Here is a 16,305-nt window from a genome sequence, read left to right on the forward strand (position 1 = left end):
AAAGGGAGTTAGTCTCCAATTATTTGGGTGCCAAAGCCTGCTCTACATTCTTTCTGTCACCTTTTAATGCCTTCCTTTGGGTAGCCTGAGGTCCCAACTCCCGGCCAATAGAAGTGATATGGTATCTAACTATATGAACGCATGTCATGCCAAACTTAATGCATTACTAGTCTACAGTTTCACTCCCTAACTTCACTGCCATAAAATCACAGTTTTAGAACTGTGTTGTGACCTACATATAGCTTTAAATATCGTGTAAGACTTTCTGAATCATATTTACAGATGTATTCTTCAGAGATTTGGGAGCCAACAACTCTATTATTGAGACGGTCAAGCTTCCAAATTAAGATCAATAGCACAGAAGCTGTAGTGATTCACGAGAAATTTTCAAAGGATCTTTCAGTATGTTCTTTACTTTTTGGTGCATTCCCTTGTTATATTTTAATTGCATTTATTGTTTGGTAACTCTCACTAGTAATTGTCATTATTTCATGGTATCGTGGCAGTTGTTTGAGCATGCACTCAGTATGGTCGTATATCATATTTATTCCATTTCACAATGTCAATTGTGATTTTAGAGGAAGCTTTCTAGTGTCTCAACAAATTTTTTTTTTTTGATAAGTAATGTTGTGTATATCAAAAGCGGAGAGGGACGCAACCCTTAGTACACATGAAGTATACAAGAGAATGCATAATTAGAGGAAGAAAATAAAACAAGAAAATCAAAATAACTAATCACTAAAGGAGCTGAATAAGCATTTGTCCAATTGATGAGGGTAAAGAAGAAAAAGGACTTAAGTTCCTCCAAAGTCCTCTCTAGATCCTCAAGTATCTCGCATTTCTTTCCCTCCATAAACACCACATAAGACAAAGAAGGACCATCTTCCACACCATAGCACTCCAAAAATGACCTCCCATCCACCAACATGCAAACAAATCCGCCATGCTATTAGGCATAACCTAAGACAACCCAAAACAACTGAAAAAGGCATACCATAAAGCACTTGCAACCTCACAGTGGAGAAGAATATGATCAATGGTCTCCCCATCTGATTTGCACAAACATCTATCAATCACGATAAGTTGTCTCTTCCTAAGGTTGTCCAATGTAAGCATCTTCCCTAGCACCGCTGTCTAGACAAAAAAAGCCACTCTCGAAGGTGCCTTTGTCCGCCTAATACTCCTCCTAGGGAAGCAAATAGTCTCATTATGGGTAAGGATCTTGTTGAAAGATCTCACGTCAAACTTCCCTTTTCGAGAAGGAACCCACCAAATCTTATCCTCCCTTTCCCTTCTCATTTTGTGAGAATACAAGGTATAGAAGGAAGCTAGAACATTCACTTCCCAATCGTGAACAAGGCGAATAAAGCTAACGTTCCATTGAAGGGAGCCACTCGAATGATCCATTTTAGTAGCAATAGACGCATCCTTCACAGTAGCCATATTGTATAAACCTGGGAAAGCTTCCTTAAGGCTCGAACCTCCACACCACACATCATCCCAGAATCTAATCTTGGACCCCTCTCCTGGATCAAATCTGGTATGGCTAGAAAATAACCTCCACCCCCTACTAATATACTTCCAAAGCCCCCACCCGATTCGGCCTTGAAGTGTTGATGAAGCGCCACCCACCCTACTCAAAACCGAATTTGGCATCTATAAGAGGGATTTAGGGTTTGCATGTAAAGAGAAGAAAGAAGAGGCTGTGTTATGTCACGTAGCCCTCTCCTCTCATACTTCGTATATATATATATAATGTAACATGGAGTACAAAGACCAAAATACCCCATATAATATATTAACCCTAATATGCTCATCTAACACTCCCCCTCAAGCTGGAGCATATATATCATATAAGCCCGGCTTGGAACAAATAAACTCTAACTTCTTTCGACACAAGGACTTTGTAAACATATCAGCTAGTTGATCTCCAGACTTCACAAATGGTGTAGATATATCTCCGCTGAGTATCTTATCTCAAACAAAGTGACAATCGACCTCAATATGCTTAGTTCTTTCATTAAAAACAGAGTTAGACGCAATATGTATAGCGGCTTGATTGTCGCAAAATAACGGGATAGGAGTAGGAGCGGTGAATCCAATCTCTTGCAGGAAATGTTGTAACCACGTCAATTCACTAGCAGTATTAGACATTGCCCTATATTCTGCCTCAGCACTCGACCGTGCTACCACCGTCTGTTTCTTACTTTTCCAAGTCACCAGATTACCACCCAAGAATGTGCAATACCCTGTAGTAGATCGCCTATCTGGGAGGGAACCTACCCAATCTGTATCAGTAAACCCTTCTACCCGAAGGTGTCCATTCGGTCTATACAATATCCCAAGGCCAGGAGCTCTTTTCAAATATTGAATAATACGAGTAACAGCTTCCTAATGTAAAACTCTAGGAGCCTCCAAGAATTAACTAACAACGCCAACTGCATATGAAATGTCTGGCCTAGTAATAGTGAGATAATTCAACTTTCCAACCAAACGACGATACCTACTAGGATCTTCAAATAATTCTCCTTCTTCCTTTACTAATTTCTGATTAGGATCCATTGGAGTTTCAACAGGACGAGCACCCAGGAGACCTGTCTCTTCTAACAAATCAAGTGCATATTTTCTTTGAGATAAATTGATACCCTTTCAGGATCTAGCAACTTCAATCCCCAAGAAATATCTTAGTTTTCCCAAATCTTTTGTATGAAACTTTTGCTGTAAAAACAGTTTCAATCGAGCAATACCTCCTGAATCATCACCTATAATCACAATGTCATCCACATATACCACAAGAAGAATGTAGCCTGCATTTGTATGCAAGTGAAATACTGAATGATCTGTCTGACAACGCTGAAGACCAAACTCCATAACAGCCACAGAGAACTTCCCAAACCATGCCCGTGGAGATTGCTTGAGACCATACAAAGCCTTTTTTAACTTACAGACACAACTCCGATACTCCCCTTGAGCAACAAACCTAGGTGATTGCTCCATATAAACTTCCTCATGTAAATCCCCATGCAAAAAGGCATTTTTGACATCCAACTGAAATAAGGGCCAATTAAGATTAGTAGTCAAAGAAATAAGAATACGAACGGAAGAGATTTTGGCAATTGGAGAAAACGTCTCATCATAATCAATACCATATGTCTGTGTATAACCTTTAGCAACCAAACGAGCTTTCAACCGTTCAACAGAACCATCAGGATTAAACTTAACCGTGTATACCCATTTGCAACCAACAGTCTTCTTAGCAGGGGGTAATGGAACAACTTCCCACGTACCATTTTGATGTAAGGCCTTCATTTCCAATTCCATAGCTTGCCTCCAACTAGAGTCAGATAAGACATCCTGCACTGTCTTTGGGGTGGAAACGGTAGAAAGATGGGAAACAAAGCAAGAATGGGAAGGAGATAAAGAACTAGTGGATACAAATTGACTGATAGGATGTTTAGTAGTGCAAGAACGTGTACCTTTCCGTAGGGCAATGGGCAAGGAATCAGATGCAGGTGTCAGCGGATCCGAAGACGAGGAGGATGATGGTGGAGGTGCAGGAGCTGATGGGCATGGCCGACGTCTATAAACTTGGAGAGGAGCAGGTGAGGGTGGAGGCAACACGACAGACTTAGAGAGATATGGAACAGGTAGTGGAACAGACGCGACATCAGGCTTAAGGGTAGACGCTCCAAAAGACGCATCAACAGGAAAATAGGAAAGAGACTCAACAAATGTGACATCAGCGCTAGTAAAGTAGCGGCGAAGAACAGGACTATAACAACGATATCCTTTATGAGTTGTGGAATAACCAAGAAAAACACATTTGGTAGAATGAGGATCAAGTTTATCATAACCAGGGCCCAAATTATGAACATAACAAACACACCCAAAAACCCTAAGTGGTAAGGCAAATGGGGGTGAAGAACAGTATAAGAGAGAATGAGAAGAAGCACCATCTAAGACCGAGGAGGGCATTCGATTAATGAGGTAACAAGTAGTAAGAACAGCGTCACTCCAAAAATGTTTGGGGACATGCATATGAAATAAGAGATAGCGTGCAACATCCAATACATGACGATTCTTGCATTCAGCCACGCCATTTTGTTGTAGAGTGTTAGCACATGATTTTTTATGGATAATGCCTTTATCAGACAAATAAGAGGCAAAAGAACTAGATGTGTATTTTTTGGCATTATCGGAACGCAAAATATGAATTTTCTTAATAAATTGAGTCTTAATCATATTACGAAAAATTTGGAAAACAGAAAATAATTCTGAACGATTTTTCATTAAAAATAGCCAAGTCATACGGGAAAAATCATCCACAAAGGTCACAAAATAATGAAATTTATTGGATGCAATATTCATAGGACCCCATACATCAAAATGAACTAACTCAAAAGGATGTGAAACACGACTAACAACTCTTAACGGAAAAGAAACACGACGGTGCTTACTAAGCTGACAAGCTTCGCAAGACACGGACAACTCATTTCGAAGACTCGGGACTTGATGCTTCAATGTAGGAAGGGAAGGATGACCAAGACGACAATGCCACTGAAAAGCTGAGGTTGACGACTGTAAAGCACACGAGGAAAATGAAGGTGCAAGATCCAGATAATATAAACCACCAACTTCATGCCCCATACCAATCATCCTCCTCGTCTAGAGATCCTGAAAAATGCACAAAGAAGGGTAAAAACTGACATAACAATTAAGAGCTTTGGTAATTTTACTAATGGATAACAAATTAAAAGGAAAACCAGGAACGTGTAGAACAGAAAACAACTTAATATCTGGACTCAAATGGGTATGGCCAGAGCCGGCTACGGTGGAGAGGGAACCATTAGCTAGGGTGACATTGTGGGGTGTATCAACATGACGATAATCAGAGAGAGAAGTGGACAAACCAGTCATATGCTCATTGGCGCCAGAATCAATAATCCAAGAGTCGCGAGTGGAGGATAAAAGACAGTGAGATGCAGTATCTGACTGAGCAAAAGTAACAGTGGAAGAGGTAGAAGCCCGCTTATGGGTTAAGAACTGAGCATACTCATCTTTCGGAATGGAGATCAAATCATTCTCGAAGTGTGAGCTTGAGCTAACAGGTGGTCCAGATGGAGCTGGGGAATCATCTTGAGAAGCAACCTGATTGGCCAACCCAGATGGTGTGCCATGTAAATCTCAACAAAAATCCACAGAATGGTTTGTACGACCACAATGAGTGCATTTGCGAGGCCCACGACCTCCGATGCGACCTCCACCTCGAGAATCACGTCCACCACGAAAACCACGAGAACTACCATAACTTCCACGGGCAGCAATAAGAGTAGCGCGCTCACCAGTACGCTCAGAATTTATCTGAGAGCCATGATTAGTAAGATTAGCACGCTGAATCCGAGAAAGGACTTCAAGAAGTGAAGGAAGTGTAGAACCCCCCAAAATCTGCGCACGAACCGACTCAAACTCGGGTTTCAAGCCAAGAAGAAACCGAACCACATCCACATCTTGACGTTGCTGTTCCATTTTCTTCAGGTCCTTAGAGAGCGGTTGGTACAAGTTTCGCTCCTTACAAATAGCCACAACTTGGTTGTAGTACTCATCCATAGTTTGATCACCTTGTTCAAGCCCAAAATATTGTTTACACACTTCATAAATCCGAGTGATATTCCCAGTTTCAGAGTACATGTGACTAAGATGATCTCAAATGTCCTTGGCACTAGGCAAGTAGATGCATGAAGATCCAAGGTGAGACTCAATACTATTCAACATAAGAGAGATAATTTGATTATCTTCTTGTTCCCAAAGGCTAGGAGGATAGTCTATAGGCATACCCGAGGTTAAGTGAATAAACAAACCCTTGCCTTTGAGAAAAACTTCAACAGACCTTGCCCAATAAATATAATTCTTTCCATTGAGCTTCACAAGGGTCATAGGAGCATTAACGAAGGAAGTTTCAAGTTTAGAGGCCATAATCTCAACAACAAAGAGATGGCTTTAGCCTCTTTTTTCTCGCTCTTGTATTCGTCTTCGATTCGGGGGGAAGGGGAGGACCGGATGTGGTGGATCCCTTCAAGTAAAGGGAAGTTTGAGGTTCGCTCCTTCTATAGGAGGCTTGCCTTTTAGGAGCCTAACCACTTCCCGTGGAGAAGCATTTAGCGTACTAAGGCTCCTTCGAGAGTGGCGTTTTTCGCTTGGTCGGCTGCCCTTGGGAAATCTCTCACACTGGATAATGTTCGGAAGAGAGGTATTGTTGTGATTAATCGTTGTAGTATGTGTGAGGCGGATGGGGAGTCTGTGGATCATCTCTTCCTTCATTGTGGGGTCGCGCGCAAGTTATGGGATGTTATCTTCTCTCGCTTTAACATGAGTTGGGTTATGCCTAGAAGCATCAAGGAGATGTTTGCTAGTTGGTGGGCGGGAGGTAGAACCAGTAGTGCCGTGGTTTGGAAGATAGCTTCCCTTTGTCTTCTTTGGTGTATTTGGAAGAAAAGGAATGCGAGATGCTTCGAGGATTTGTCGAGGAACCTTGAGGACTTTATACATTTCTTTTTGTACACCTTATTCACATGGACTACAGGCTGGCTTGCTCCTTCAGAGATCAATTTCCCTAATTTTCTTTTTATGTTCTCTTCTTCTTTCTCCCCTACTTAGTCGCTCTCTTGTATACTCCCTGTGTACTTGGGTTGAGTCCATTTGCGCTCTTTAATGCATTATTACTTATAAAAAAAAAAATAATCTCAACAACAAAGAAGTCAGACTCCACCACAGAAATGCAAAAAAAATAAGAGTAACTGTAACAACCACTTAAAAGGAATGGAAAGACCAAAACCAGAAACTCGCTGGAGACCATTGAAACTCATCGGGTACAGGTAGACCACGCTGGAAATCCTACTGGAAAGACCAAAACCAGAAGCTAAATCAAACAGGGACCTGCGCCGAAGACTTACCGGAGGCTCGCCGGAAACTCGTCGGAAATACACTGAAACACGTTGGCGTCTGACAGACCTCACCGATGATACCAAAAACCACGGCGACAGACCCAAGCGACTGCCACAGAACACACCGGCAAACCACCACAGACCTAGTCGACGACCACACTTCAACTACAACCCAGTTTCTGCCAATCATCACTGTCACCTGCCAGCAGCCATATACGTCACCAACAACCACATACTAGACCGAAAATACACCACAAGCCACGCCGATGACCATCTATCCCCAATCACTATTTGCGGGCATAAAGCCCACGTCTCACAATTCCACGCTCAGTAGAATAAAACTAGGATTTGGGCAAAGCAATATATATATATATATATATATATATATATAAAGAAGGGAGGAAGAAGCGGGGTGGGAGAGTAATCAGGTGCCGTCAATAGTTATGGCTCTGATATCATGTTAGAGGGATTTAGGGTTTGCATGTAAAGAGAAGAAAGAAGAGGCTGTGTTGTTTCACGTAGCTCTCTCCTCTCATACTTCATATATATATGTACAAAGACCAAAATACCCCATATAATATATTAACCCTAATATGCTCATCTAACAGCATCCATCACAATTCTCCACCAAACCTCTCTCTCATGAATATAACGCCACAACCACTTCCCTAACAAAGCTTGATTGAACACTCTCAAGTTTTGAATTCCTAGGCCACCCTCAGAGATAGGAGAGCAAACCTTAGACCAACTAACTAGATGATACTTAAACTCTTCACCTATCCCACCCCATAAAAAGTCTCGTTGAAGCTTCTATATACGATTAGCCACAGTAGCAGGAATAGGAAAAAGAGACAAGAAATATGTAGGTAGATTGGAAAGTGTACTCTTAATAAGGGTAATCCTACCACCCTTAGATAAGTACCTCCTTTTCCAACTGGCCAGCCTCTGTTCAATCTTTTCCACAATCTCATCCCATGTGGACTTAGCATTGAAACCAGCCCCTAGAGGAAGGCCAAGATATTTCAAAGGCAGAGAGGACGTCCCACACCCTAATATACCAGCCAATTCACCCACATTACCCCCTCTTGTAGGTGTCTTTTTTGATAAATCAATTAATTAAAGGTGTCTCAAAGTTTTAAATTTTTTTTATCATTGACATAACTGTGTCAAAGTATGAATCCTTCATTTTCACTCACGAGATTATTACAATAAGAGAAATGCTACACACTCTCACTCCTAGACTTTTAAGTTTACACTCCATGACGTGACATTAATGATCAAATCTAATAATAATTCATCTAAAATCTAATAGTAATTTTCACTGCCATGTCAAGGAATGTAAACTTGGAAGTAGGAGTGTGTAGCATTTCTCTTACAATAATATTGTTGTATGATGTTGATAGAATCTGCAAAAACCTGCACTATATTTTTAATTATTAAATAATGTGATAAGGCCTTTTTAATTGAGTGATTAGGTTGATGAGTATCATTTTTGAATACCATGCTTCTTTCATGAACTTCCACTATTGTTTCAAAATGTTTTGAAATTGTTCTAGAATGTGTTTATTGGATAGAAGAATTGCAATCACTTCCTATTTCAATGTGCTCGCAGATTAAATTTCCTAGTGGAAATTCAGCTCAATTTGTTTTGACATGTTCCGATGGATCTTCTCATCCTTTTAGCACGTACAATGTTCGGTAATTCATCAATTTGGCTCTTGAAATTATTGTGGAATTCCTGTTGTCGTATATATCTTTCCCATATTCAAATTGATTCTTTCTGTTATTGAGCATATTCTGGAGGCTCACTATTTGTATTTGTCTATTCATGTTATTTGTTCCAATGCCATCAAGAACCTAATATTGAGGAAAAACTATTGTACAGAGAAGTTGTTAGCATCAATAAGAAAAACAAAAGGGAATGAAGTGTAAAAAAATATATGTATCCACTCTGCTTTATCTGGTTGGACTATTGATGTGCTCTATTTAATGCCTGTAAGGGAGTAGAATTGGAGTGCAGAAATGGATAGAAGCAAGGGTGTTGTAATTGAGAGTAACAAGCCACATGTTAAAGGGGATTTTTTTTTTCTTTCTCCTTTAACAGGAAAATATATATCTTAATAGTTGTTGTAGCAAGTATCCTACTTTTAGGATTACAACTTCTGCTAAAACAATTAATTAGAGTTTCACTTATATATGAGGAAAGATGAGTATTTGTTTTAGCGAGCTGTCCTGTTTCTCATTGTGGGGCATATGATTTCAACTTGAAATAATTTTAGAAGTCACTCTTGTGTCCCTTTTGTGTCACTTTAAGAATAAGGTAGCTTTTAAAATCATTGTTTGATAAAAATTTAATAATAATCAATCAAAAGGATAATGGTGATTTTAGAAGCCATATCATTTTTTGAGTGGCACAAGAGGACACGAGTGACTTCTAACATTACTCTTCAACTTGAGATGTTAGTGTATCCCTTTGTATGCTAATGGTACAAGCTGAGGAGAATAACCTTAATATTTATTAAAGCAAGCTGTCCTGCTTCTCATTGTAATGATGTCTATTGTGATGCCATTTTTATTTCTTTGTAGAATGCGCGACACTCTTGTATTGACCATGAGAATGTTTCAGAGCAAGGTAATGCTGTGTTAAAATTTATTTTAAAAATACGTATGCTGTACTTCTTCATACATTTCCATGGGCGTTATTAATGACTATCGAGAGTTATTGGGGATTACATTATTATTCTTGTTAGATAGACCTATCAGGTATACTTTTAACTGTTGTCTAACCACTTGTCGTTTTGCAGGTGAATATTAGATTCTTAGTTCCTTCTTGTTGTCTGTTATGATTATAGACAAATAATAATTTTAGGAGGGCATGGAAAATACTCTGCTGATAATGTATTTTTACAATTTGGTTAGAAGACGCCTAGTCATTCCATGTTGTGAGTGTACTTGTGAGTATTGTGTCTCACATTGAGAAAATATTAAAGAAAAGAGTGCTTAATATACCTAAGTGGACCTCAGCCCATTAGCTTAGGCTTTTAGGCTAGAGTTGTGTTCAACTATGTATATTAATGTATTATGGGTAAAAACTCCATAACCGCTTTATCTCCCAACAAATGGTATCAGAGCCACGGTTATTTTCCTGGGACGGGTGTCTGGACACGTCGGTTTCAGAGTTGTGTCTTTACCCGCAACTCTTGACGTGAGACACTCTTGGAAATGTAAGAAGACTCACAAGCGAGAGGGAGTTGGGTCAATGTGAAGATACTCACAAATGAGGGGGAGATTGTTGTGAGTGTTGTGTCCCACATTGAGAAAATATAAAGGAAAAGAGTGCTTAATATACCGAAGTGGACCTTAACCCATTAACTTAGGCTTTGGGACTAGAGTTGTGTTCAACTATGTATATTAATGTACTCTGGGTAAAAACTCTATAACCGCTTTATCTCCCAACATTCCATAAGAGCAGTTGTATTGAGTATCTTTGCTTTATAACCTTCATACAAAACATGAGTACTGCTAAAAGTATAAATGTGATTTTGTTTAGCATGGATTGATTAGAAACCAATATTTCTTGCATATTCAAGTTCTCTCAACTCAAAATTCTTTAATATGATTCTTTATTACTGTATCTGACCTTTCTATTTGAAATGTTTATATTTGTAGCAGGCACTGGATGAAAAAAGGAAAGGAAGATCCTAGACTTCCCTCTGTTCCAAGTATAATGTTCGTAGAAATTATTGTTCACGATGGAAAATAAGAAAAATAAATCCAAATTATGCTTTATATCACATTAAATTGATAAAATAATGTTTTAGAATTCTCGTACATTCATTGTATTCTTGATTTAATTGAACTCATAGCTGATATATGGATCACAATATAGCTATTAGGTCTTGTATAACAAACTTAGTATGCAGTCTATTTTCTTTCTATCCATAGGATATGAAATTTATCTACAGTCAACTTGATTTTGGAGGGGTCTTTTAGAGGGTGTTAATATATATATATATATTGATTTTGTTTTGCATGGGGAGTTGGGTGCTGTTGGAATAATGGGTCAATGGTGAAAGTTGTTTTTATTTTTTTCCTGATCACTGTTGGTTCTTCAGCTATTTAATGAAAAAGGAAGACTATATATTATTCTCTTTCCACTTGATTTCGCTGAAACCCTAAACTACTTTCTTCCGAAGAGAATTTGGGTGATGATGTGGATGTTCTTCGAAAGAGAATTTGCACCTGAAATCCCACACCCACAGGGCTCTCTCTGGTTACTTATATGAGACGGTGAGATTTAATTTCTTCAGTAGGAGGTGTTTTTGGGGCCCATTGTCGGTTACTCTTGAAAGTGAGGAAGAATGATGATAATTTGAAAATGGATGCAACATATAATTGTAGCAACTAACAAGTTTCCATGTTTGGTCCTTTGTCTCTTTCTCTTGTGCTTTTGTTTGCATGTAAAACAATAAAATCTACCCCCATAAAATTGTAATATTACTGGATCAGGGTGTTTCTTTCTGCCAATGGCGTGATAAATCAGAGAAATTTGGTCAGTTGGATCATGTTTCTTGAAGTGATCAACACCCTCCCTCGTTCAACACGAAACCCCTTAGGCCCTATCTTATCTTTCTCATTGACAAGGCATCAAGAAAATTGTTTAACACTCTGATTCCATATTGTCCATATTGAGATGGTAGTTTACACAGAGTACAAGGTTTATAAAGATATTTATGGGTGTTAAGTTTTACATTACTTATTATGTGAAATTAGACTATATAAGTAACTATAAAAAGACTCTAAATTGATTAGTTCTTTTAGAGTGATAGTTATAAATGTAGCTAGCCTTTTTCCTTAAATCTTACTACAAGTCTACGACTTTGACCATATATTGCTTGTGTTGTATTAATGCGGGACTAATCGTCTTTTTCTTGCTTAAAATTTTTCTTCCCAAGTAATTTAATTTCACTTATCAATTTTTAATGTAGATATGATGGAGTAGTCGTCATAAAAGTTTCAAATATTAGTCAATCTCACCAACAAGAAATGTACTTTTAAGTAAATATGTCGGGTTAAAATTGATTTATACAGTTTTATACACATATTTTGACATGGCTTGAACTTGAATTACTACTCTTACGGTGTTACATGATATCACCACATTTTTTTTTTAATATATATATATATATATATCACATCATTTAAATGTAGTACATTTATTTAAAATTGTAAATAACGTGTCAATACTTAGGGGTTGTTTAGTAAACACCATTCCACCCTCAGAAATTTCATATTTTTCCCGGAAAAAAAAAAAATGAGAGCAATGATTGGTATAGAAAAGTGAAAAAAAAAAAAATTTGTTTTATACTGATTTTTTTATTTGAACCGTAGTAAAAAGTAAATGATGTGATATAAAAAGTGAATATTTTTATGTTAATTTTTTTGAAAAAAATATGTGAATAGGGGTGGGGGGACACCCTCTTACATTATTAAATATGTAAAATTTAATATAAATAATGACATAAAGTATTTTTATTGTATGTAAAATGCATGTTCAAGCATCAACTCGTTTATTTTGAGCTACTTTACATGTGCACACTACCGATTTCTTAAGATAGAAAAGTCACCCGATACTGGTGGGCGGTTGGGAAGCCTCCACACCCTGTACTTAGCTATCCAATAATTCTTTGCCATGTCAAAGAAGTCACATGGTTGTTAGTGTCACGTCCTCAAAACGTGGCAAATTTGCATTGGTGGAGCTGGTTTGGGGTGTGGTACTTTGTATTGCAGCTTCCACGGGGAACGCAAAGAGTACGTTCTAAGGTCTAACCTACGCTTAACCAACCATAAGATGGATGGAACTTGGACGCTTGGATTAAATTAAATTTAAAATAAAATGAAACAACCAACAGTCGTCTACTTTGTCAACAAGCCATCATCTCCCGTAAAGAAAAGCTAAAGCAAATACCACATTAAGGAAAAGACAAAAAAAACAAAAAATAAAAAGGTATGTGGGGGCACGTGGCATAGTGTAAAGGAGACTCAACAATTTTGCTCCTCATATTATTAGTACAGAGAATTTTTGTAAGACGTAATTATTCAAATTCCAAATAACTCTCTTATATTTTATGTCAAAACTATTATTATGTTAATTCAAATAAGGTGAGGGGTGACTATAATGACTATTTTACTTGGACGTGACTATATTAGCACATACTTGCTGAGAATCGCACATAAAAAGCCTAGATAATGAAAACCGCATACGTTCCCTTATGTCCGATTAAGTCATACTTATTGAAAATCGCACATAATTCGTTTAGATAGTGAGAACTTGGTGCATTCGTTTAGATATTATGAAACCTAAAGCCACTAATACTAATCAAATTTAAAAATACGCGTCACAAAAGTCCAACCCTCTTCCTAATGCTTCCAAAGACTTCAAGAAGTTCAGTCCAAATTATTTGCAAAGGCAATAAGATCCGGATGAGAGAGAGAGAGAGAAAAGTAGAAGATAAGAAGATGCGTCAGTTTCCCACATCCTCTACTTTGCTTACCTTCACAATTAAGCCCCTCCTTTTTTTAAAAAAAAAAAAAGAAAAAAAAAAGAGCCCTCCTTTTGGTCTTTCTTTTTCAATGACAACTTGCCTACCTCTCTCTCTCTCTCTCTCTCTCTCTCTGTGTCTTAATTTTGAAGGAAAGTGAACACACACTGAGATAAACTATTGCAAGATCCACTGGTTTCTCGAGGCTTTACTCTGGGCATGGGTTCCATGAACAGCCCAAATCCCTGGTCCCCTTACGATCCATACAAAGGCTGCTCTCAAGGAATTTGCAGCATATATTGCCCGCAATGGTGCTACATCATTTTCCCTCCTCCCCCTCCTTTCGGCCTCGAAGATTCTGATGATCATCACTCAACCCTCCAATTCTCCCCTCTCATAGTAGCCGTCATAGGCATCCTGGCAAGCGCCTTCGTCTTGGTCTGCTATTTCACCGTCATCTCAAAATACCGCCGCCGAAGAAGCAGCAGCAGCAGCAGCGACACGGCCATGGAGCTCAACCAAAATCGCCATCTCATGGATAACGAATCCCTGCAGGCATCCTCAAGAGGATTGGATGACGCCCTTATCAAGTCCATCAAAGTTTGCAAGTACAAGAAAGGCGAGGGGCTCGTTGAAGGCACCGACTGCTCTGTTTGTTTATGCGAATTTCAAGAAAACGACAGCCTCAGGCTGCTGCCCAAATGCAGCCACGCTTTCCATCTCCCTTGCATTGATACTTGGTTGAAATCTCAATCCAGCTGCCCTCTATGCCGCTCCAATATTTCCTTGCCTCCCCAGCCATCTCCTATCCAAGAAACTCCTCATCAGACACCTGCGCTGCAATACCAGCAGGGGAGTCATGATGCTATTGTCGAGGTGCAAGAATCATCAGAAGAAGAGGCTGTTGTGAGCAATATTGAAACTGATGCGCATATTCCAAAAGCTTCTGAAACGACAAGTGACAACGTTGTTGAAATCAGACAAGAAGGAGCTGAGCCGATTAGGAGGTGTTTTTCTATGAATTATTCTGCTTCACGCACGAGCAAAAACGATGGTGATCAGTGTCAGATATTGGAGATCCTGGATGTTGGATTTGAGGGAAATGATTGCAATGCAAATAACAGAAGCGGATTCAAGCGTGCTCCTGGAATGAAGAGGTCGATTTCCACAGGGGGATTCATGTTCTCAAGGTATGATGGAAAAGGAAATAATTCTGTAAATCCTATCTGAATTGTAATTTTTTTTTTTCTTTTTTAAGATGTATAATCCCCACAGTTTTTTTCCTTTATTCTGTAACATATTAGATAAATACCAAAAGAAGATCCTTGATATCATTTGACAAACAACATAAAACTTTCACTTTAAGGTTGTTACTTCTTACCTTAAAAGTGAATTGGTTGAATCTGTAGTCTATTTTTGCATGTTGAATCCGGTAAAAATCTTTTTCTTCTTATGCATAACTGACATAAATTACTGGAATTTCTCATCAGTCGATTATCTTTTCATCAAATGTTATTTTACTTTGTGGGATGCAGATTTGATTAGATTAATTAATTAATTTTACACCAGATATTTTTTTATTATTACAAAAATGAGACTCCAGCGACCTAGCGACCTAACTTGGAGGCCCAAGAGGCAAATTACTTATGTGAGGTTGACATTCTGCCAAACGATTTTAATTAGAAGATTCCCCATTGTTCAGATTGCCTATACTAGTCCAACCACCCATGCCTATGGCTATGATGATAAATGGGTTCAAATTCCTACTTTTATTTATTTATTTTGGGAAGCAAAGAAAGTACGAGAGAGTTGACTTGAGATTAAGATTTATTTGTTTGAATAGGTGATTAATCAGTTCAAAATTTATTTTGTCCCCCATGTAATCCAAAAATCTTTAATTTAAAACTTTTTCGAAAGGTATTGAATTCTCTATCTTAGAAGTTTCATTTGATGATGAAGACTTATCCATTAAAGACGAAAAAAAGATAAGTGTTATTTATTAAGAATTTCAAGAATTTTCTTAGCAGCAATAGAGGAAACCTCTCTAAGAAAGTATAACTCATGGCAAACACAACCAGAAGAGTGATAGGAGGAAAAAGAAATTAACAAGAAGTCACCTAGGGTCAAGTACTTTGTCAAGGTTATAATAGATACATTGTCCTAGATTGACCTTATCAGTGGTGGACAGAAGGGGGCTAAGGGGAAGTGGGGCCATGGTCTCCCAAGCCCCCTCCTCCATGGCCCGGTCCTAAGTCCAAAAAAAAAAATTACACGGGCTTTTAAGGCCCAAAACCAAGTTTCCCCTCCTACCCTAAGTGATGGCAAGTCTTGAGTGTCAAATGGGATGATAGCAAGTCAAATAGTGACTACTCATCTTGTTCCTTATATTGTGATGTATCACCCTTGCTTATGTAAAATTTACGTAAGTCAATAAATTTAATGATTGATTTATAAGATAAGATAGACTAAATATAGAAAAAATATTGACCCATAACATTTTTATTTTTAATTCTCTCTTATTTAGGAGGCCACAAATCATTACCTCTTACTATTTACATACTGAAAAAATTGAACTAGTGAACCAGCTTAAATAAGAGCACTTGCACTTAATAAGAGCACTTGCATAAAGGGAAGTAAGCTCAAATTGTCCTAACCACAAGTCCTGTGGGAATTATTTCGAAATTTAAACTGAAGAAGAAAGAATGTTTGGCTAGAATTGAATGTAACTCTTTTTTTTTTTTTTTTTAAAGGGTAAGCTGGGAGAGACCAATTGTGGCTATTCTACCTAGGTGTGACTAGGGGTGCAAAGGCGGTTACGGTTA

The 16,305-nt window shown here is 38.3% G+C and overlaps 2 protein-coding genes across 8 annotated transcripts in view; both read left to right on the forward strand.

Moving 5' to 3' along the window:
* LOC132186338 (uncharacterized) overlaps positions 1-10,825 on the forward strand; it is a 30,300-nt gene extending 19,475 nt beyond the window's left edge. For 3 of the 7 annotated variants that reach the window (XM_059600258.1, XM_059600259.1, XM_059600261.1), the window contains exons 17-20: positions 283-402; positions 8,554-8,639; positions 9,528-9,573; positions 10,611-10,825. In XM_059600258.1, coding sequence (XP_059456241.1) covers positions 283-402; positions 8,554-8,639; positions 9,528-9,573; positions 10,611-10,646 — 288 coding nt within the window. In that variant the 3' untranslated portion in view covers positions 10,647-10,825. Of the gene's footprint in view, positions 1-282; positions 403-8,553; positions 8,640-9,527; positions 9,574-10,610 lie in introns of those variants that run through there. The other 4 variants (XM_059600260.1, XM_059600262.1, XR_009440742.1 and 1 more) reach the window with 4 other exon arrangements.
* A 2,758-nt stretch (positions 10,826-13,583) lies between these two features.
* LOC132187266 (RING-H2 finger protein ATL52-like) lies at positions 13,584-14,906 on the forward strand. The gene has a single exon (XM_059601527.1). It carries the CDS (start codon positions 13,703-13,705, stop codon positions 14,711-14,713), a length of 1,011 nt encoding a protein of 336 aa, XP_059457510.1. The 5' UTR covers positions 13,584-13,702; the 3' UTR covers positions 14,714-14,906.
* Positions 14,907-16,305: the final 1,399 nt, after the last annotated feature.

The sequence above is a fragment of the Corylus avellana genome, chromosome ca7 (genome assembly GCF_901000735.1).
Source record: "Corylus avellana chromosome ca7, CavTom2PMs-1.0".
In the NCBI taxonomy this organism is placed as follows: domain Eukaryota; kingdom Viridiplantae; phylum Streptophyta; class Magnoliopsida; order Fagales; family Betulaceae; genus Corylus; species Corylus avellana.